The sequence below is a fragment of the Nesoenas mayeri genome (genome assembly GCF_963082525.1).
Source record: "Nesoenas mayeri genome assembly, chromosome: 4".
Lineage (NCBI taxonomy): Eukaryota > Metazoa > Chordata > Aves > Columbiformes > Columbidae > Nesoenas > Nesoenas mayeri.
Genome location: NC_137540.1, coordinates 12,530,714 through 12,555,015, shown reverse-complemented (window position 1 = coordinate 12,555,015; position 24,302 = coordinate 12,530,714). Strand labels below are relative to the sequence as shown.

Sequence of the window (24,302 nt, the reverse complement as noted above, 5' to 3'; positions counted from 1 at the left end):
CAGTGGCTTACAGGAGACAGAAAAGCACATCCTCGTCTGGAGACGCTGAAAGATGTATTTAAAGTAAGGAAATGCAGGATAGGGTGCAAAACATGCAGCAGCAAAGGAGGTGGAACACTACAGCAAAACCAAGTTTATCACTACGGAAGTTGCAACGCAGGCGAACTGAAGATTCAGCCATAGTACCTCAGAAAACACCAGGCATCTCAGCTTAGCCCTTGGGTATCTTTAGCATGGGGATGTTTTGGTTTGAGCACATGGCATTGCTGTAAACCTCACTCTTAAGCACAGCATTGCCTTCAGTTTTGCTTGCGCCTCTTCTGATGCTATTTCATTCTTAAGGATTAATGAATGTCAATAGCCTTTCGACAGAGACTTTAGGCTCAGAAGTGGGTGAGTATGTTCGCCTGGTTTTATTCCAGCCCGCGTCCTGTGTGACAGGAGGAAGGTCACTGAGGTAGTTACCTGTTCCCAGTAAAGGGCACTGGACTGGTCCCCAGGACCGCCCTTTGCAAAGCAGAAACTTAACCTGGAAGTTAACGTGGAAGGCAAAATTCGCAGTAGTGAACACCACTGATTCTCAGTGGAGTATAAATGGAAAACTCCAGTTTGAAAAAAAAAAAAAAAAAGAAGAAACAAGCATAATAAGTCACGCATGATTACAAACAATGGAAAATAAACAATTTGTTCCAGTCCAACAACTGTGTGCTCTACCTCACCAACTTATCCTGTCTGTCTAGAACAGAGGAAACTAAGTGGACAGAGCCGAGGGGGGGGGGCAAGAAAAAACCACCACCAAACAGCAGAACACCCTGTCCTGGTACAGATGATTCTTCTTTGGTACTGGGCTATGCATGAGGTCAATAGCATTGTTTCCCTCTAAGATTTTCTTGCTCATAGCTTGGCTAAGTGTTGGCACATTAGATCATCATCACAAATGTCTGAGCCTAAAAAGAGACCCTGTGACACTGCTATATTTATCAGAGTCTGTGTATGATTATATACTACTGTAAATAATAGAAAGCATCCACTCAAAACTATGAACATATACACTTTAGTTTTCAAAAACAGAATATACACAACACTTGGGGAAATGAATGGAACAAAACAAAATTATTAATCATGTATCTTTCACTGCCCATCAGCTATTTCTTCCACAAATACATCTTGTCTGGACTTACACTGCCAGAATCTTAATACCAGAATTTGTAAGTAGCTTCGAAGAAATTGTAATCATCATATAAGATTGTTTACAAAAGGAAATGTTTCTTCTTTCCCTGCTCATCTGGCATTTCTCTCTGCAATTATTATAGCCAAACCCAGAAGACACATACCATTTCTCCCTGTGATAGCTATCAGATCCAACATGATACTCTCCTGTGTGACTGGAAGTGGAACACTTAACAGTGTACAGAAAGATTTCAGTTTCCTAATGGCAGTGGATGGGGTGCCTTCCTCTACTTCTAGATCTTTACATACTAAACTTCAAAAATTAACAGTTTTATGCACAGAAAAAGCAATTCATACAACTTGAAACCAATTCTGAACTTTAGAAGCTGTAAGAGGAGCATACGTGACTTTTCAGGCAATGGATACAAAAGTTATTCCAACGTTTAATATCTTTGAGATAAGGAGCTCTTCTGCTTTCTATTTGACAATTTCTAACCAGCATGGCTTTCTGCACTCATTCATGACAGCAATCCCAAAATTATACTAGGAAATGCTTTATAGAATGTCAAGTTTCATATACTACAACTCGCATGTATTCTTGAACAGATCATAGCCTCATAAACAAAGGGCGTTTATATTAGCACTTCATTACATGAGGATATTGGATTATCAGATCCAAGACAAAACCAGAGAAAATGTGTATGTATGTTCTTTGCAGTTATGCATGAATATAGAGTAACACAGACAAAGCCTGTTTGCCTAGCAGATGGAAACCTTGCCGTCACCTGGTAAGAACCATTGATCCACAGAGAACGCCCCGTCAGACACATCCTCATCTGTTCAGTCACATCTTTCACCCTGCGCAGACCCAGCAAACCAGCTCCTGCCCATCGAGGTGAGACAGCGCCAGGCAATAACAGAGCAGCTGGCATGAGCACCGAGACACAGCAGAGGTGTGTCGAGCCAAAGGCTCTTTTTCCCTTTACTCCCCAGATGAAATAATGGAACGACAGCACCAGGTAAGTACCTGCTATCTGTGGACCACCAGCAAGATTTCCTCTGACCTGGAGGCAGGAACCAGCCTTGACAATGGCTGAAAATTCACACGTATTCTTCCATTTGCATCCTAAGAAACTTCTACAGTTTGGAGGGAGGTTTTGGTTTGTTTGATTTTTATTTGTCTTCCCTTCCCCAGTGTAAATAAGTATGGAATCACACCAACAAATTTACCAAGGAATAAAAAACCCACCCATGGATCAGACTTTCATAAATATATATTTTAACTTTATTTCTTTTTCATTTAACCAACACATGAAATGCATGCTGATTTAGAAAAAATTTCTGGAAGCAGAAACCCTTGCTTTTGCTCTTGAAGCTATGTTCTGCGATCTGTCTCTAGCTGCCAGTGCTATATGGGAAAATCCCTGAAGAACTTTCATATGCTGTTTGCACAGGAAAGATAATGCCCTTAAATCCCATGTAACCATAACACTGCAAATTCGCTCAGCTAACCTGAGCACTAATCTTCTGTAGGGATTATATACGCGATTTATAGCCCTTTGTGAAGAGCTCCGGCATTTGCTGGAACATGTCTACGGAGCTGACTAGATGTTGCTGAGAGGTACGACAGGGGAGGGAAAGGAAGGAAGGAAGGAGGAACTGCATTTTCAAAACTTCTTTCATACAGGAAACACTTTATTCACAGATCAGGTATGCACACATCATTTATCCTAAAACAATGACAACAAGAGGGAAATAAGGAATACCAGACTGCCCGTGTTTCTCGCCTGCTCTCATATGGAGACGTACCTAAGCTAGGGCAAGTCATACGTGCCCTGAAGAAAAACAAGGACTGCCACGTTACCGGAATAGCAAAGGCAGAAAGGCAAGAAGCAAAAGTTAGTGGCTAAATGCTGGCCTAATTGCAATTAGGAATGTTGTCAAGTCAAACTATAGCTAAAAGTTAAAAGACAGGAGGCCTATGAAAACTTTGCCCGAAGATATTTAAGCTCTGTCCCCCAGTAGGAGCTATTGGATCTACATACAAATGCCAACAGTTAACTGATATTATTCCTGCAGAACTAACACAGACATACAAGTTAAGTTACATTTCTTAAGTTACATTTTTTTATGATTCTTTAGCAGCTAAATGAAAGAACTGCTTTCAGATTCTAAATTTGCCAATATATATTCCCAGAAAATTATTTGCCTGGACTATGACAGGGAGTCAGAAAACATCGAACTCTTCTCCTATAGTACCACTTCTACACAAATAGCTTAGCTGAAGTACAGTTGTGCTTTTTTTTCCTGGAATAAACTAGTATGAGCTATGGAAAACATCCTTTTTTACCCAGATACTGAGAAAACTTGCAACTTTGCGACCTGAATATGAACATCTACTCTAAGCGGGTTAGTTCAGATGTAGTTCTGAAGTCAGCAGAGCAAGATGGAGTGACATGAATCCTAACACGGCCAGTCCCTCCCTACATACTACGAGAGGAACAAAACTCCTATGGATTTTTAGTACAAGCAGAACTGCACCTCAAATGTATTTGAAACTGAGTCTATTACCATTGATGTTCAAGTTACATTTGAAACCAGACTCAGCACAAAAGCAAAAAGGAAAAAATAAAAAGCATAATAATTGCTTCAGAGTGATGATGCTGTACTTGAGCTCTAGATGTTCCCATATTATGGTCACTTGAAGAATGTAAGAGCAAAACAATCGATTAAACAATTTTTGAAGAGAACTAGGGAGGGAAATGTTAGCCAAAATTCAAGCTATTTTAATCTAGGAAAAAAATGTGTCAAATTAAATGCTACCTACAAAAACACAAAGTGGCATAAATGAATATCAGACACTTCATAAAAACACAAAACAGAAGGAAATGAAAAACAAATGCAATTCCAAAATTAAAAAAATATATATATGTGTATATATGTATATATGTATATATGTATATGTGTGTGTGTACGTGTACGCGTACGTGTACGTGTGTGTACACGTTTCTAGCAGGCCCCCAGTGCCTGGCACACCACTCCCACCCAGCTCGGCACCCCAAGAACACCAAACCCGACACACGTCACTCATGTCACACGACTTGGAGCTGGGTTAACGACACGGCTTTGATTCCAGGTCTAGAAATTAAACAGGGACCACACAGAACTGTCTGTTCCTGCCAAAGCTCAGCCAATGACCCAGCCTAAGAAATTTATTCTGTTCTTAAGCAAAAATGACATAACACTAAATTTTCAGGAACTGCAAGATGAGGAATGATATTCTGGTTGCCACTGACAGGCAGCAGCCTACACAGGTGGGGCTGCACTGGTGTCCTGCACCCCACAAACCACACAGCTCCTTTTGGGGCTGAACCTCCAACCCATTCAAACACACAAGTCCCTGTACGCGTTGCCACACATGAATAATATCATTCCTTCTGTATCACTCAAGCTGCAGAAGCAAGAACATGGTCTCCAGCTGCCAAGGAGGTTAATTTAGAATACTGTCAATAGTTACTGATCAACTCTTCAGAATATATCCAGTCTTTCCTGCTTATATAAATATCGGCAGACAGAATGGGATGTGCTCTAAACAGACTATTAAGTACTCAACCCACGACTGTGTATATGAAGTCAGCAATCCCATCATCCAATTAACTGCAAGCCAGTTTCAGATAAACACATACTTAAAATTAATTATGATGAAACCCAAAAGTTCGTGTGCCCTGACTGCAGTAAGTGCAATGTTTTTCATATAAAATCAAAAATCAAGTACCATTATTAAACAAGAAAAAAGCCAAAGATCATATATAAGAAAAAATAACCACAAAAAGCAACATAATGCGCACCAGTGTATCTTCAGAGAGGCAAACACAGCAAGACCTTTTATCTCTGGATACAATCACACTAAGGAAACATCTGTGCACTCAGCAGAGACACGGGAAAAAATATTCAGAAACTTTGCAATCGCATCAGAACGATGCTGAACCAAAGTGCAAGGGTGAGAATCTCACCCCATGCAGCTAAAATAATAATAATTTTTGTGGAATCTTGAGAAAGTAATTGAACTAATTTACACATCTAATACAGCAATTCTAAAATCAATTCTGACTTTGTCCAGATTTTGGGGTAGGGGGATGAATCCTAAGAAAGAGGGCAAGGGATCCCACAGACAAGAACAAGGTCAAGCACTCCACCCTGTCTCAGGCACGTTCCTTCAAGCTGCTCAGTGACATCCAGATGTAGCCAGTTGTGCACAAAAGCCACCGTTCTGAGTTGATGCTCCAGGAAAGAATCCAACACCACATGTTACAAAGTGTGTCCAAAAAAGCCACATTGCTTCGTTATGTGTGCGTGCAAGAAAGGACACATCTGTTTATAACCTGTTAAGATGCCAAACTATGTCAATTGCTTTGGTTTAAAAACGGCTTCAGAATTACAGAACGCAGTGCAAACTTAAAACTCACAAATGCTGAAGATGTAGACTGGAATTTCTTGGTCTTGTTACACTGTAAATTAGCATGATGGAACACAGTATCAGGAAATTCAGATGTTCCAGTCCATATATTCATTTGTAGCTTTACTTCTATATCATGTCTGGACTTCTCAGGGCATTTTAAAATCCAGTGTTATGCCATTTCTGAAAAAAAACTTCTAAATTTCAGAAGAATAATTCTTTTTGTATTGACCATCTATGTTATTGATATATATATATATATATAAACCTGCATGACCTTTTTATAAAAAGGCAAGCAGCCTTTCCTTCCCATGGGAACCAGTATTCAGTTAGATAATGCAGTACCAGCCCATTTGCAACAGCAGAGTTTCATTCTTTTTCTGTGCTACAATGAAAGAAAAAAACAACAACACAGACATGGTATTTTCAGTCACTTTCCAGCAGGGAATAAAATAATTACAGCACATCAATCAGTGCTTTCTTTTTAAAATCTGCAACTGCAATCAGTTAATTCGAAAACAAACAATCCCATTGCCTTGGTCATCGACTGCCTTTGTCAAAATCTACACTTTCAATAAGTGTTTCAGCCCATATTACTACATGTAGGATCATAATCCAAGAAAAATATTTACATGTATTGCACACCCCCACCAGAACTCGGGTCCAAATTGTTTTGGGAAAGGTTCAGACTGAAACACGAAGTTCGTGGCTCACCGAAAGGATAGATATTCCTGATGCCCTAACACTACGCTGTTTCATCCAGATTGTGCCTGAGCTGAAATGAGGAGCTCAAATTTGTGATACAAGGCTGAGAAGCCACATATTGAACGCAGTGTTTGTCTAATTGAAAGCCCCGTCAGAGGCTGGTCCTCAGAGTGCACAGAGACTCACTGTTAATCACATTAGCCCAAACAGCTCACGTTTCCTGCAGGTGGCCAGGCAACCAAAACTGCAGAAGCTGGGGAAGAAAAACAGGTCTAACAAAGAGACATTCCTGGGCTTCAGGGGAATTTACTTCCCCATCAATTACAGGAAAAACCAAAAAACTGAGGAGCCAGCCCTTCAATTGCCTAATTTTTTATTTTATTTTTTTTTTTTTTTAACATAATGCCAGTGTATTGCAGAGACTCATTTTTGGGCCATAAAAGATACAGGAGAAAGTTTCTCAGCTCCAGCAAAAGCCCAATACAGTACCCCCCTAAATAACTTTTAGCTTTACAGATCTAATATCTCCATATAATACATATTCAGAGCTATCAACTAAATAGCATAAAGACTCTTCATCCTAGCTGCACTATTCATCAGAACTCAGGGATAATAAAAGGGCCAAATGAATACCATAGACTATAAGATCTCTAGACAACAGGACTCTTAAAATTATGAACAAAAGACAACAGACTACATCATATGTCTATGCAAGTAGCTTCACCGATTCAGCAGACTAGCACTGATTCATATTGGTCAAAGACGCAGCTAAAGCTCTATTTCCATCACATTTTTTGGAACAGGCAGCTGAAGCCAGTGAACCATTATAATCCTAAAGGCTAACCAAGGTGATAGCTTTAACTGTATTACAATCAGACAATTTGAAAAACTTTGTCGCAAAACGAAGCGATTAGTGCTTCTTTCACAGGAGTCTCAAAGTTTCAGTGGTTTCAATACGACATCCTTACTGGAACCAAATAGATGTTATTGCAAGAGAGACCACTGTTTAAACAAAGACATTTATTCTTCCTCTCCTCATGATGCTATCTTATCATAGTCCAAGTGTTTTGTATCAGCACACTGAAATCATGTGTAATGAACAAGGATGTTCAAGATAAATTCTAAGAGTTACAAAGCAAATACTTCCTTTCTCTGTAAACAATATGACTGAACCCACTTCTTGAAGAAATCAAGCTATATTTATATTCACCCCGTTGAAATGCTACAGGCAGCCATAGAAGGGCAAGTTTATAATAAATTGCTATATTTGGAAACCTTTGTTGCTAAGCATCTTCTAACATTCAGTACAGTTTATACCATTCATGTCCCTGCTACATAATTAACATTTCATATGTTTCTCCAAAAAAGTGCAGTGCTTATATTTGTTGTTAAATTAAAACCATTATAATTTTTAAGGGAATTTAATAAAAGACTGTGTGGCCAATTAATTAAAGCAGAAACAAGAAGATCTTAGTGGTATACAAACACTGACATTATATGCAAGGATATGGCAGAGTCGGTCTTCTTAAATACTGCCTCTACTTGAGATAAAACAACTCAGAATGCAGCTGTTCACACTACAAGGTAGTCTACTAAATAATGTAGGACGCAGTAGACCTCTCCTAGTCTTATTGACTTTCTCAGCTGCACACATAACTAAATCCTTTTCTTGTCATGAATTCTGTGCATGTGAATCCCTCAGAGGGTACCTGAGTCCCCACGAGCCTCCCACGAGAAGCCCAGTGCAAGCTGATGTCCATAGGATGTGGTCCAGTGCCCACTGAGGTATTCTCAGGTTTCCTTACTATGCCGTTATCCTATATGAAAGGTTACAAGAGCAAGCAACACGCAGCAATTGGGGAAGTTACAAATACTCTACTGGCAGTAGAGAATCAGAGCAAAACCCAGTTTCTCCAATGTAGTCATTACAGAGAATGTACACAGGTTAAGTGTATCTATCCTGAAAAGCACGGCAAGTAATCTAGCGATGCTTGCCATGTTAAAAATACCAGCTTTACTTTTAATTTTGCTGGACTGATCATAAGAAATCTCTTAGTTATTTGTAAAATGGAAAACAATATCTTGCTTAACAAGCGAGACAGGGATATGAGTACTTTGTGCAACAATGAAGGCTGAGATAGACACACATAGAGAGCTGACGGCTGCCACTGTTGGCAACTCTTCCAACAGTAACTGTGAGCTTCACGATATCTAGCATTTTTCGTATAAGCAGTCACATAATTTTGTAGTTTTGTTTTATGAAAGGCTAGAACTGTATCTTTAGTAGATAAGGTATTGAAAGAAAAACCCACTAATATTTTAAAAATTCAGCAGATCAAATAAAAATGGCCTTAGCTGATGATTATGTCTATCTATATAAAAATATTTCATGGGTGTTCGATCATAATACTCCCTTTGGAAAAGTCCAGAGCACACTGCAAAGATGCTGCAGGTGTCTCGTCCACCTTTCCTCTCCTTGTCCATTCCAGCGCACACACCACCACAGTTCTGTACACACCAAATAAACAGAGGCCTAAAAACATTCAGTGCAAGCTGAGCATTAAAGGCTCCTAAAACTTCTTAGTGACTTCCATGAAAACATACAAAGTTGCTCAACAGAACAGAAAACTTGCCTCTCTGACCCCAGGAGAACCACTAAGCCATTCTTGCACCAGAGAACAAACAAGTTCTGCCAAGAAAACAGTTGGACTATGTTTAACTCTCCAACAGCTATTTACTTTTCATTAACACAAGTTCTTCAGAATTGTATAGAAGATGAACATCAAAGCTTTTATAATACAGTATTTAGGAAACCTAACTATAGATGCAAAAGTGAAAGATGTGCCCATCATAGTCCTACAATTGCTACATTTACTGTGTGACATTAATTACTACACCATGGTTTATATAAGCAGTATATACACAATATTATACATGTGCTAAAAAAACAGAGTTGAAGTATAAAGATAAGGAAGGATGAGTCCTTTGGAAATTATCTAAACTTGGTATGAAGAATATAAACATATTTAGCTCATAAACTTCCAGGCTTTAGAGCCACGAATGAAGTACCTAAAGCTACAAATGGGGTAACCAGGACTCAGTCTCCCAAAGACCACTACTGCAGTACAACTGGCAAGCGGCAATAATCTTGTACTGAAAACTGGATGTGTATTGCTGAGTTCAGAATTCCTGCTTCTGAATTAGTTTCCATGTTGTACGTGTATTTACACACACATCATGTATGAAAATGACACAAGTAACCTTAAAATCTGTGAAAGAACTCAGCTCCGATATTGCCTAAATACTAGGCATTTTGGTTGTCTAGAAATGCATACCAGTAGTCTTGACTATACGTCTATATCAGGTTTTGCGCTGTAATAAATACAAATTATTACGTTCAGTTCTGAGCCCCACATTACCAAAAGGTTATTGACAAACTGGAGGGAGTTCAGAGAAAAATCAACATAACTTCTCAGAAGGCAGGAAGGACTTATTTATGAGGAAAGATTAAAAGAGCTAAATATTTATAGTTTGGCTCAGTAATGAATGAGGAGGTAGGGGACATGAGAACAGCCTAGAGATATCTGAAGGGTGTAAACACTAAGGAGGGAGAGTGAACATGTTCTACAAGGATGTAAATAGAATGAATGGCATAAAACTAAACAAGGAAAACTCAGGCTGAATATCAGAGAGCATTCCTGGACAGCAAGCTATCTTGGCCCACGGCACAGTTTCTTAAGTGAAGCAATACAAGCCCATTGCTTGGAACAACAAACAAGACTAGACAAAACACTGGAAAATTTGCCATATGGAATAATCCCACTCTGTTGAGGAGAAATATAAAAGTTCGTCTTTTCTAAGTTTAACTCCAGTGAAAGCAGTAATATTTTACAAGGTGTTGAAAACTTAATAAAAAAAAATAGATATCAAGAGCTTAACCAGAAAAAAGACTCCAGCTAAGAACGTTCCTTAACCACGAGCAACTTAAATTCATTTCAAGCAATCCTTTGACTGACTCATGCTTCTTCAACTCTTTGAAAAGGGAAAATACTTGTGGACTGCCAAGAGTTAATGACGCTGGACTGTATTTTCCCCAGCAGAGGTCACTACAAGTTAACAAATAACGTGGAACTAGACCAGCATGGATTCGGGCTTCAGGAAAGAAGATCCATAGAAAAGAGACACCTTCCTTCCCAGCACAGGATGTGGGTGCAAAGCTCCCAGGTGGCAGCATGTCCTGCAATCAGTAGCAGGTAGATGCCAGAAGTTTTAGGTCTACATAGTACATAATGTTCAATTTACACAACGTCCAGAATTTCTTTTCTAAAAGGCCCTCATGAAGTGGGTAAATATTGGCTGCGTACAGCTGGATAATGAAGTGCCTGGGATTGATGTGTGTGTGCATCACAAGGCTGGGTCATGTTTGGAACTGAAACCACAACACACTCCACTGAAAGTTTTAGATTACATTAGTTAAGTATTTACTATGTGAGGACTGTGACACAGGCAGACTGACAGGCTTCCAAAAACAGAGAGGAAGCAAAATCAAAAGGAAGTTTATCTGTGTTGTTGTTGTTGTTTGTACATATTTGTTTTTCAAAAAAATGTTTGCTAACTTAAAACAGAGCTTAAAAGACAAGCAAAGCCAACAGAAGAGCACTATTAAAAAGAACAGTCCGTGTCCATACATATTTTTTTCTTCATGATCCATACTGAAGTCTACAAATGCACATTTGAGAACTATCTCAAAAATCTGGGCAACTGGTAGGTAAAATCCTTGCTGTTCCAGGTGCCATCACCCCGATAAAACTTCTGTCATCTAATAGCTAATTCTGATGCAAGAATTAACTGCACTGTGCCACTGCCAGAGGAAGCTGTCCCAGTGCCAAAGGAAATAAAAGTAACCAGCACATACAGCAAACATATATTTGCCAACTACAGGAGAGCAAATATGCGTAAGCAGAGCTGAAGAGTTGTATTTTGACTAGACTGCTTTAAAAGGCTGCTCATGGGCAGGTTTAACATCCAACACTTAAACCACGTAGACGCATTCTAGCAAAATGTACAAATTGATAGAGCATAATTTCAATGTTTCATCCAATGAAAACAGAACTGAACTCATGTTTAAGTATTCCCTGGAACGTACTGAACCCTGGCTGCGTGATATGTGGATAATTCTTCAGGGCTTTGCCTGTACGGGCGGCCAAGGGACACTTTCCAGCCCCCAGCCCAGGGTGAGCAGCTCTCCCAGCCCCACCGCACAACCCGACACAGGTGCCTGCAGCCCCACAGCCCCACGTCTGCAGGTAGATGAAACACAGGCACAAAACAAGGAAGGAAACCACTGTAAACACACTCAGGCCAACAGTCTCAATGTCCTGGGAACCAGGGCCCACAGGACAAGCTCTCTAGCCTGAGTGACTTGGGATTATTGTATGGAAAGAGTAGGCTGTAGAGGCTAGAGCAGAAAAACTCTTAGAGATATGCCAGTTAACTCATTAAACCACTGGTAAACTGAGGGACAGCTAGCTACCTTCTGTATTAGAAACGGCACAGGGATTCCCCACTGTTATTAATCTTAACATTGGTTTTAAAATAGATTAATACTCGATTAATAATTTATTAATAATATTAATAGTAATAATATAATTAATAATTTATTAATACTTAATAAAGTTTTTCTGATCTGCTCAGGAACAGATAGGTGTTTCTCATATTCCATGCTTTGTTATGGGTTTTTTGGACATAAAAATTAATTAACTGTCATTATTTTAACAGCTATTAGTACAGACTATGGATTTTTAACTTTTTTAACCAAAATAAGGAGACTAAAGATCGATCCTAAATATGCTACACAAACCCTTACCTGCTTCCTTGCACAGAGCTGCCAAGTCTGCACCCACGTAACCATGTGCGCTATCGGCCAGCTGCACCAGCTCTGCTGCTGTGAGTGAATGGGGAACTTTCTTCAGAAGCTTTTGGAGTATGTCCAGACGGTCCTGGGCATTAGGAATCCCAATTTCTATCTCCTTATCAAAACGCCCGGGTCTGCGCAGCGCTGCATCCAGTGCGTGAGGACGATTAGTGGCCCCAAGGACCAAGAGCTGCCCCTCGCTGCCCTCCTGAACACATCAAACAATGCAAAATATTAATTTTAGAATACAATCAAATGTCACGCAGGTTATAAACATACTTCTTGCTTACTTTTCACAATTACTACACACGCTAAAACCCTGATGCTATGTCTAAAGGAACAAAGCAAACTTTTCATAATATATACACAATGTGATCCCACCCAACCTGTCCCTGCAATTTAGCAATATTATAGGCTGTATGTACATACAGATAATACAAGAGAAACTTCACTCCAAATTCCCTCATCCCAGTGTCTCCCACTCTAACCCCCAAGAACCTGATTTCCTATCTCAGGAAAGTAAGCTAAAAGGCACAAGAACACACAAAAAAAAGTATGAACAGATCTTGAATAAATAAGGTTGGGAAACTAATCACTTAAGGTACCAAAAACAGCAGAGACAGGAGGTTATTAAGCTTCCTGTAGGTTCAGTAGGAAAAGTAAGGTCAGTAATCCTGACCAATTTCCTCATGCTCTGCTTTTTCACTTTTAGAGTGAGGCAAAATCAGTTCAGAGGTCTCTTGTCGTGCCGTTCTCTTTTTAAGAATGAATCACTTTCTCCAGGAAGAATGTCCATCAGCCTTTGCCATCAAAAATATGTTCCGCCTGTGAACAACTCCAGACTGTGCAGCTCAAACTATTATGCAGGAAAATAATTAGAAACTTGCAGATTACATAAACAGCAGAGACTGATTTTCATATTGTGGACAGAGTTCTCTCATCTTTTCTGCTAATAATCAAAAAACAATAGATGCGAGATGGGCAAACTTTAGGGACTTAATCCATAACATACTTAATTCAATTTACTGTTTCTTCAGTCAGCTTTTGTTTATATCCTAAATATTACTATAGCAATCTTGAAATAGCTGTTGTTGCTTTTAATAATGCATCCTACATACCATCAGAAGTATTTTGACAACTTTGATTTCAGAGCAATTAAAAACACCTGGCCTGTCACTAAAATTTCAGTTTTATCTCCAAAACTACGAGAGTGGGAAAAGGCAAAGGAAATGGAATGGAAGAAAACTTACTTTCCTTTAATTTGACAGTTATCAGGAGACACATTTCCCTCTATGTCTTTTGCTTAGCACCCAATAAAGCATTAGATTACTATATAAAGTCTCACATAAGCCTATTTTCTGCATTATAGAAGAAACATTATTTTGTTCAGCTAGTCCCCATAGACATTAATTGTCTCACGGCAGTCTACTTACTGAGCCAATGCCATCCATTAATGTCAGCAATGAAGCAACAACTCTCTTTTCAAATTCATTCTGAGACCCTTCTCTCTTTGGACAGAGTGCATCCAACTCATCTATAAATATAATGGAGGGGCGACTGGGGAAAAAAAAGGGGGAGGGAGGGGAGAAATGTTAAGGTGCTCAGAAAGAATTAAAATGGCAAGGCAAAGAAGTGCAAAACTGTTTACAGAAAACACCCAGCTCCTATGAAAATTAACAAGCATCCCACTCTTTCAGGCAACTGAAAGTTTCAACCTTGAATATGGTGTTAATCAAAGAGAGAACTAAAATGACTAATGTATTAGACAACTAATACCTTTAAGATGACCTACCAACCTACTTTTCTGCGACTCTCACCTGAAGACCCAACACTAAATATTCTGACTTCACGAGTAAAAAGACGGTGTTTTATTTGCCACCTCTACAAATAAAGGACATGTTATTCCTTTGCTGATGTATTAGGAACAACAACCACCTGGAAGTCTGAGGTCTGCCTTAACCAGGTCTCACAAATGTGGGAGGAATGCCACCCTGATCCAGAGACAACCCAGTATCAACACTAGCTCATTTTGAGCTGGCTTCCATGTCTCAGCACAGAACTACTTTGCTCTCCAAAGATAAAACTAGACAGAAGAATCTGGATCCGGGTTAAACTGTGGCTCATACTTCCATCTGCTGAAATAAGTGTACAATACGCTAACGATACAGACCGAGCGATTTGGCACCATCTGTAACAGTCCCTTAAAAAGGGTAGTGTCCACAAGCGTTTAATAGGCATACTAGAATTTCATTGCTTTCCTTCTAGCTAAGCTCTATATAAACAAATTTATTTCCTTCTAAAAACCACTGCAGGAAAAAATTACAATTCAAAGATTCTTGCAAATGTTTTTCCTTAAAGAACATTAACACTAGAACCAATACCGCAAATAAGCGAGCACAAATAAAATTATCCAAAAGAACATACCGCAGCGAGGCTTCAGCAAATATCTGACGTAATCTTGATTCAGACTCCCCATAAAACCTATAATAATTAAAATATTTTAATAAAAAACATTTTTGGGGCTTTCCTGAGCAACTTGGAAAATTACTGGGCATGTGTTCCAAAAAGTCACAGTCCACCCTTTCCAAGTCCCAAAGTACAGGCAAATCTACAACAAGCTTTATTTCCACAAGGACAAGACATTTAGGTAAAACAGGGCATTTGCAAAGACATAACCATCTTGTAACTAGAAAAAAGGTTAAAAGGAAAAGCTTATCTCGTCTCTGTTAGAAACAATTCTATCTGTATTTTTAAAGAAAAAAACCGTGGTTCCCTGAAGACATTAATCTGTGCAGTCATCTTTTAATTTCAAATACGCTTTAACAGGTCACTGTTCCTGTTGCAGAACTAACACACAATTGCAGATGCAGTTTTAGTCCCCTTTTTAATTTAGCCCATGCCTTGCACAAATTTCTTGGCCAAATCCAATGAACCTCTTATGACAAGAAGAAACATAAGCCCTACTTGAGAGAGCCCTTTCCCGTCTGTTTTTGACTCTTGGGCAGACAGCACATAGCCAGACCTACGGGGAGGATGGAGGATACCCAGTGGATAGATGCCAGTACAGATTTGGGGCTAACGTCTTTACAGAATAAATGAAAATAAATTGGGTAGACTTACTTGCTTATTATTTCAGGACCGTTGATAACAGTAACGTGAGCACCAACCTCACTTGCAATGGCTTTGGCAATCATAGTCTTCCCAGTCCCTGGAGGGCCGTACAACAGCACCCCTCTGGGAGGAGGGATCCCTTTAAACAAGCACAGGCACACAAACAGAGGAGAAGGTTAGTTGTGATAAATAACACCAGACTGAACAGCCTCCACTTGCACATTTCACTGCTCCAGTTATTACTGCTTATAACTTGGCCTCAGCAGTAACTTCTTTAATCAGCATGTCATTTGGATAAAATTGTATGCTTTCAGAGGGAAGACAACTCTCATATGGCATCTATGTTTTTTAAAGTCCAAATGATCCTGTTTACATGCTTATATTTTTCAGAAGTTTGACATTATCATTCTCCCTATGCTTTCTGGTGTGTTTGGGTTTTTTTTTTTCCCAAAACGTTACTGGACTGCGTCATTATTACAAATTCCCAACATCAGAAAACCGCATCTGTTCAACACTCCAAATAATTTCAGAAATACTACAAGGCTTGTTTTAAGAACACTTAGAAAAAGATGAAAAATACACATCAAAACGATGAATTTGCTTCTTTAATGGCAAATGTTGAGAGCTGAAACAGACAGAACTATTCAGGCACAAAACATAAGGGACACTAGAAGAACAAGGTACTATTGTGTAGAGTTAAAACTGGACAGAAACTGCAGGTAAGTGCATGAAGTAATATTATGATCCCAGGTAAATAGCCAAAAAATAAAAGCTTCAGAGCAGCAAAGCCGAATTAAATGGGCATAAAGTAAAACGTGAAAAATTAGAAAGGAAGAAGAACAGACAAGCATTTGACAACGGATTGACCCAGGCACAAAGGCATTCCCGAAACACAACCAAGAAACATCAGTTCGGTACTGCAATTGCACACAGGGAATGATGCTTGAAGGGCAGGTTGCCACATTCCCGTGGTGACAGAGAAGAATAGAGCTGGAGTGGACAGAAAGCCTGACCCTCAGGAACTAATATACTCAAAATGAAAAAAATTACCTGCTAACTGACAGAGGATGGAAATAGCGTCTTTACAGACAGGTTACTTCACAACAGTGCATTAAAACATGTGCTGCTCCCTCATGTGGTGTCTCTGGTACTGGCGAGAAAAGGAGCTGCTGCACCAGAGGTCTCAGCTCAACCCACAGCCTCGCTCCCCACCAGCAAGGACTCTCAGTGTCTGGTGGTTACTAAAGGTTTATAACTGGTGAGGAAATATCATCATCTTTCATGTAATTAGTATAACAAAGAATGTGATCAGGTACTTCAGGGACTAATGCTGAAGCAGCCTTTCAGCTAACACAAAACGTGCGGTGATGCTGAGCTTGGAGGTCAGCGAACTGAGCTGGACCACATAGGGATGAAGACACCTCACGCCATCCCACTGACACCTGCCAATGATGCCCAAGCAACACACACAGAAAGAGCCACCTGCATGCCATGGAAATTGTCCCAGCGATCACTGAAATCACCTCCTCTCTAAAGCATGTGTGTGGGAAGAGGTAAGGCAGAGAAATAAAAGCCTCAAAGACATGATATGAAAGAAATATTTATCGGTAAGAGCCCTGTCTCACAGTGATTCACACCTAGACAGTACAAAGAGCAGACATGCCTGCTTTATGTACATATCCATTTGTGATAAATGCACAGTACAGAGTTTCATCTTGGTCACAAATAACCTCTAAGTTCATATATATGTTAGATACAACTTCATATATGGCAATGGTAATCATGTTAGTTTTTCCACCCTGTAATTCCATACTAAACACACCGAGAAGTTTGAGTAAACAGCCCTAAACACTCCCTTAAAATTTTGCAGGAACCCTAGAACACACAGAGATAAAAACAGCAGAAGAACTTATCTGAATTTTTCTCACCTTAAAAAAATATAATTAGTTGACTCTACCAAAAAAGTTAAAATTTTATGAAGACACAAACATGTGCGCCTTTCAAACGCCAGACTATATAAACCTTTCCTATTTGCAATAAGTTCTGCTTATGCATACCCAAATTTTCTTAGAGACACATATTTCTTTCTTACTCAATTATTTTTCGCACAAGCTGATCATAACATCTTCACAGTACCCACAGAGCATAATTATAAAACAGTTTGACATTTTTGGACACACAAGTACACCAGATTAACGTTACATAAAATTCAGTGCATATTCCTGGAAGAATAACTTTTGGGTTTTTTTTGTTGTTTGTTTTTTAAAAAGCCATGTTAAAGATGAAAAACTAACATGAAATGAAGAAAGCCAACTCTTAAGCATCATACCATAACTCTTGAACAGTTCAGCTTGCTTCATGGGCAGTTCAACAGTTTCTCTAATAGTTCTGAGCTGGCTGCTTAAACCTCCTATCATATCATAGGTGACTCGGGACTCACAATCACCGTCTTCTGCTACGTTGGTCCTTGTTTCAATAAAATTGATTCTAGTTCTTGAAGAAATGAAATAAAATGTGTCGGTACTGCTCGCTGCTCCAGTTTTTCCGGTTAGCAGGAGTCCCTCACTGTCACCTTTCCCCGCCAGCTCCAGGTCATTGGTGAGGTCCGCACCACCTCCCTTGCTGTAGGTTTCATGTCCATGACCAGAGTCTTGACCACTGGCTGCCACAGCAGGACTGGGTGTAACCGGCGACCCTGGATCCATCGGTTTGCTTGGTGTGCTCGTACATTCAACCTCTGGGCTACCGTCGATGTCCATCTTGCTGAGCTGCAAGGACAAATCTAGCGAACTGGTCTCCAAATCGGATCTTTCAGGGTCCGGCTCGGGCGTTTCACTGGGAAGGGCGCTGCCCTGGGCAGTCAGCTCTGCACCATCGGTTCCTTTCACTTTCAGCACCACGATGTTACAAAGTTTGCCATAGAAAGTGAAAGCCAAGAGGTTTCCTGGCAAAACTATTTTCCCATCTATGAGAGAGGATTGAAAGAGAAAAAAAAGACAGATGATGAAATTTCAGTCTAGTTTGGCAGGAATAACATTCAGACATTCATATAATTCTTAATCGGGAAGTCTGAAGAGTGATGATAAATTAACCTAATCAAAAAACCCTAATCTAGGCAATTTCAAGGTAATTTCAGGTAATTCAGATGATCCTTTTGTACACAAGCAGACTGTACTGGATAAACATTTGTATCTAATACTAAGCTCATCATTAATTTGAGCCTTTTAAATTTCATACAGCATACACAGGGAGATTATGGAATTAGTATTTTAAGGAGTAACAATTGTGTTTGCCATGTTCACAACATTTCATGTTTAGGCCATCTTGACAGTCTTGGCCTAAAAAGAAGGTTTTAACCTCTGTGTTGACAGATTAGGAAATGTGATCTGAATGCACCCTGCAGACAGGCACAGGAGAAAAAAAAAGAAGACAAAAATGTAAACAAGATTTATTATTTCCAGCCAAATTCATGAATTTGGAACACAGTTCACATTTCCTGCTTCTTAGCGTAGCAATACTGTTATTAATCCCTAAATCAGAAGATTCCTTTCGAGTAGAACAATTTGTAGTGACTGCTTCAAGTAGCACCACTTTGAATAACTTACCTTGCTTTTTGCCTACCATACCTACCATACATACCTACCATACAATGAACAGCAATTCTGCTTATTTACCACCAACATAAAAAAAGATTCAGTGTATGAGATTTCATGTTAATAAATATCCTGTGCCCTGTTTTTATTGCTCTCTTTTCTTCATAGTGCAAGTAAACTCTGAAGGGCACCACAGTATCAGCCAGAGGACCAGCCACAATTGCTAAACAACCATAACTTGAACCAGCAATATGCACAATGGACAGAAGAAACGAAATCAGGATCAATGCATATTAGGTATGTATAGCATGGCAAAACTATTTAGCCCAAAGAAAACAGATCCCTAAGAGAAGTGTTAGCAGAATAACTTCCTCTATTTTGCCATAAGCCCTCGATTAAGAAGGTAAGAGGAAACTGTTTGCTTTTCTATCCAAAACGTGATGATCTACTACAAAAACTAAACAGCCAAAAGAAAAGCAACAAAACTTATACCTAGGTTTCTCAGCAGACAGACAGACATTTCCTCAGCATTAATGGTGGCATCTTTGTCCCTGTGGTATGAAGAAAAAAAACAAACACAACAACACACCACAAAATTTTCCAAGTAGTAACTACTTCAAAACCAAAAAAAGAGTCCACAGCATTAAGGCACCAGAATGACAAATATCACCTATTTTACAGTATATGATTTAATCCCACAAACAGAAAAGGTGGATGAGCACTTTACAGACTTCAGATTATATAATCTTATTTCTGAAGATATTAGACATGTAGTAACAGAAGAAGTGTACGTATTAATTTTGATGTAGTTTTCCATACAAAATAATGTAATAGTAACATAATTATATTTATCATTTCTTAAGATTACAAATATGGAATCCATGCTTCTCATCTCAGCAAGCAGAATGCTCATTGCTGCATTCACCAAAATGAAAAGGTTACAGATTAGGTCTCTTTCAGCTCTGCAAGCACACATATAAACACACACATTTTACATCACATTTACAGCTCGCTGAGAGCACAGACATCATTAACTCTCCCTGCTCCTCAGAGTCACTGCAAAGTACAAGGATGTAGCGATTCAATCATTTTTCAGTGACACTTTATCCATACAATCTTTTTCCTGTTTCGGTTGTGGCTCTACCTTTTGTTAAAGTCCATACAACCACTTTTTAAAATTCAGGATTTACCTGCCTCCGCCAATCTGTATGAGCCCCACAGATTAGCCCTTCTGTTTTCACAATAAAATAAAGGTTTTTCTACATCTGTTTTGCACATGAATGTCCACGGCATTTGTAAGCACTTCGACCTGTATGATGAAAAGCATTAATTACACTGAGACCTGAACAGCAGCAGCACCAAAGGCATTTAAAGCAGTTATGGCTGTTGCAAGTGAAGGTATGATCAACGGGGGGAGCTCTAAACCTAGAAATAAAAACCCATTTCTCCATTCTACTGATCAAGAAAGCAACTTGCGGTATTGAGCTAAGTTAGAGGAGACCTCTCAAAAATCATAGCTGCTCCTGACAAGTAAACACACACTCAATTATGTTGCTGGGGTCTGAGGTTGGGGTTGATTTTTTAACTAGAAGAAAAAGCCAAATTATGCATGCAAGCAACACCACAGACCTATTAATTTGCAGAGAATGAACTACACCTGTAAAATATCTAGAAAACTAGGCAGTACTAGAATAAAGGGATTTCTGTTTATTCTTTTAATAATTTATATTCTTACACAATAGGATGGCACTATGGTTTGTAGTCAATCAGCAGGCTTGAAACAGACCAGTTACTGTTTTCATGTTTTCTCTCCTAGAGTCATTCTAGAAAAAACAGTCACTTATATGACTTGGAATCCGGTGGTACATAAGTACAACAGTTCTAGGAGCCTGACTCTTGACTGGCTGAGATAGAAAACCTCTGACTGTGGAACAGTTCCCAAAAAAATATTACAGTAACCATAAAAACCAGAAGCTACAAACAATTCCTCTGACCTCATCCTTAGCTTTATATTTCAGTGAAAGACACAGCTTTAAAGAAAGAACACATTGCGTATTAGCGTGGGAAAATATAAACAGATTAGGCTTAATTACTTAATGTGGCATTGCTTTTTAACGAAATGAGTGTTTTCAACCACTGTTACACCAAGAGGTATGTAACAATAACAGAGCTTCCTATAGAATTAAATTAGCCATAGCAAAACACTGTAAAGATACCTTATTTTTTCATTTTCTAGTGAGAAAAGTGGCAGAGAGGGCACAGCAAGCTGACACCAGACGTCAGCATACAATGTGCAGCCAACTCAACCAGTAAAACTATCACTGAAGCTAAACTGATGATATTACTGACAAAAAGCAAGATCGCCTCACCAACATTTCTGAGAGCCGGTATGCCGGAACAGAGCATCTCCCCCTTAAAATGGACAATGACAACACCAGGTTTGAAAACAGAGATTTGACAGGGAAGTGAAGGTAATCTATAGAAATTAAAGTGTTGGGACACTTTCCAAAGTAAATGTAAAATAGCTTTATTTAGGAAATAACTATAATCAGATTCTGCATCAACCCAAACGCTGACTCTGTGGAATGTTACGAGAATGACAAATACAGCAACTCATTCATCAGATTGCTAAACTGCTAATTTTTCAAGAGAGCTTTGATTTTCGCATTTGCTCCCTTTTGGGTGAATTTCAAGTAAAAACCAAAAACATGTTTCAGAATTTCCAATCCCAAAAAATGATTCCAGTAAATAAAAGGTGGAGCACAAACCTACACATATACAAAGGTGAAGGTCTGAAGGGAAGTGGTTAAAAAAAACCACTTTGCTCTCCGCAAACTGTGAGCCAGTAGTTCTCTCAACCACGACAGGAATTTCAACAAGAGCTGCTCGGATGGCAGTTTGCAGTAAATTTCCTAATGACATGAGGAGCAACACAGGCTCCTTCTAACCTGACATCAACTCTATCGGGAGTGATCATCCTCATCCTTTACAAGAATATGAAAGAATCTCTTAAGACTAATGGGCTTAGTGGCATTATATTCCCCACACCAGCACCACCTCTCAGTTAAGATTTTTGCACAACAGCTGAGCCACTCTGCTGCCCACACAGGAGACAGCACTCAGCAGCAATCAGCCACCAGTTACTGAACTTCACTCTTAATCCTACAAACACCTGCACACGTTTGACTTTGTGTGGGTACTAATTCAATCAAAGCAAGAGAGAAAAACGGCATCTTCTAAGAGGCACGAGGCTGCAGCACAAAGCAGACACCTCATGGTATGTCACTAGGTTATAACAAGTTCCATACCTCAGCTTTACATCAATCTCCTCTGCCTGGATGACTGCACCGGTCACCGGCTGCACGGTGACAGCGTCGCCGGGATTTACTTTCAGGTTCTTCTGTGTGGTTTCACTCAGCCCAACTTTCCCACCTGGAAAGCCTGTGGTGGGCCAAGCTGTACAGACCTAGGCAGAGTTTCAAAGCAAACAAGTGTTAGCTGAGGTTTCCCATCCCCCCCACCCCATTCAGTGTCTTCTAGTTAAAGTAATCCATGTTTTGTTATGAAAAACATGAGCATGGGGAAAGAAGGATGGGGTGCCACAGGGCAAGATACAAGTAGCACTGAGTTCCTAACATAGGATCCAAGACACTTTTCAATAAATAAGAGGTTACATTTTTGCCTACAAAGGAGATAAAAAAATTCTACACAGTCTGCAGGTGACACGAAAGCATATGCTCTGCTGACTAGGAAATGCTATAGAAAAATGAAGAAAGAAGAGTAAAGGGCTACACTCTTTCTTTGCAAATAAAATACACATGTGTGCATATATAATATACAATATATAACCCATGTTCACACACAACTTCCAAATTAATTGAAAAAGATGATGAGCAGCATGGATTTTTTTTTCCAGTTCACAGAATCACAGAATGTCAGGGATTGGAAGGGACCTCAAAAGATCATCCAGTCCAATCCCCCTGCCGGAGCAGGAACACCCAGATGAGGTTACACAGGAAGGTGTCCAGGTGGGTTTTGAATGTCTCCAGAGAAGGAGACTCCACAACCCCCCTGGGCAGCCTGTTCCAGTGTCTGTCACCCTCACTGAGAAGAAGTTTCTTCTCCTATTTAAGTGGAACCTCCTGTGTTCCAGTTTGAACCCATTACCCCTTGTCCTATCATTGGTTGTCACCGAGAAGAGCCTGGCTCCATCCTCATAACACTCACCCTTTATATATTTGTAAACATTAATGAGGTCACCCCTCAGTCTCCTCCAAGCTAAAGAGCCCCAGCTCCCTCAGTCTTTCCTCATAAGGGAGATGTTCCACTCCCTTCATCATCTTTGTTGCTCCGCGCTGGACTCTCTCCAGCAGTTCCCTGTGCTTCTGGAACTGAGGGGCCCAGAACTGGACACAATACTCCAGATGTGGTCTCACCAGGGCAGAGTAGAGGGGAAGGAGAACCTCTCTCGACCTACTAACCACCCCCCTTCTAAAACACCCCAGGTACCACTGGCCTTCTTGGACACAAGGGCACAGCACTGGCTCATGGTCCCGTTCTGAAAATAAATACCTAACTACAGTACAGCAAACACAGAAAAGCACAGTGGCGGTGTTCCTCGACGCACATTGCACCTCGGCGCCTGCCGAACGCACCAGGAGCGCAGGGGGAAGAAGCGCAGGGGGAAGAAGCGCAGGGGGAAGAAGCGCAGGGGGAAGAAGCGCAGGGGGAAGAAGCGCAGGGGGAAGAAGCGCAGGGGGAAGAAGCGCAGGGGGAAGAAGCGCAGGGGGAAGAAGCGCAGGGGGAAGAAGCGCAGGGGGAAGAAGCGCAGGGGGAGCGCAGGGCCGGGTCTCACCTCCTGCCGCCCGCCCGCGGCGCCCAGCAGCACCGGGCGGCCGATGCAGGCGCCTGCGGACTTCATGCTGCTCAGCGACAGCTGCGCCAGGGCCCTGCGCAGCATCCTGGGGACCTTGTCATCTCCTAACGGTTTCAGAGGAAACAAAAAATATATAATCGGTTTGTTTTTCCCCAAGTGTCAGAGGAGATCAGTGTTTCCCGCACTCCCCAGTCAGCACAACCGGACGGACCCTCCCAGCCCAGCCCGGCCCGGCCGCGGGGTCCCCCCGGGGCAGCCGCGCCTCTGCCCGGCCCGGCACACGCTGCTGCTCGCCGGGTGTTCCGCACGGTTCCAGTCACCGGCGGCACCTCCCGCAAACGGCCACAGAAAACAAACGTCACGGGGTCTCAGCCGGCCTGGCCTGAGAGACCCCCCGGCCCCGGTCCTCGTCTCCCGGAGTGGCCGGGGGAGCGGGAACCCACCCGGCTCTGCCGGGGCTCATTTTTAAACCAGCCG

General features: G+C 40.6%; 1 protein-coding gene across 1 annotated transcript in view; it reads right to left on the bottom strand.

Moving 5' to 3' along the window:
- The window catches only part of AFG2A (AFG2 AAA ATPase homolog A), a 197,001-nt gene that overhangs the window by 172,466 nt on the left and 233 nt on the right, over positions 1 to 24,302 (bottom strand). The window contains exons 2-9 of the mRNA XM_080344158.1: positions 23,805 to 23,929; positions 22,258 to 22,415; positions 19,442 to 19,500; positions 17,686 to 18,321; positions 15,366 to 15,495; positions 14,670 to 14,726; positions 13,679 to 13,802; positions 12,198 to 12,453 (exon numbers count right to left, since the gene is read on the bottom strand). Coding sequence (XP_080200284.1) covers positions 12,198 to 12,453; positions 13,679 to 13,802; positions 14,670 to 14,726; positions 15,366 to 15,495; positions 17,686 to 18,321; positions 19,442 to 19,500; positions 22,258 to 22,415; positions 23,805 to 23,929 — 1,545 coding nt within the window. The remainder of the gene's footprint in view (positions 1 to 12,197; positions 12,454 to 13,678; positions 13,803 to 14,669; positions 14,727 to 15,365; positions 15,496 to 17,685; positions 18,322 to 19,441; positions 19,501 to 22,257; positions 22,416 to 23,804; positions 23,930 to 24,302) is intronic.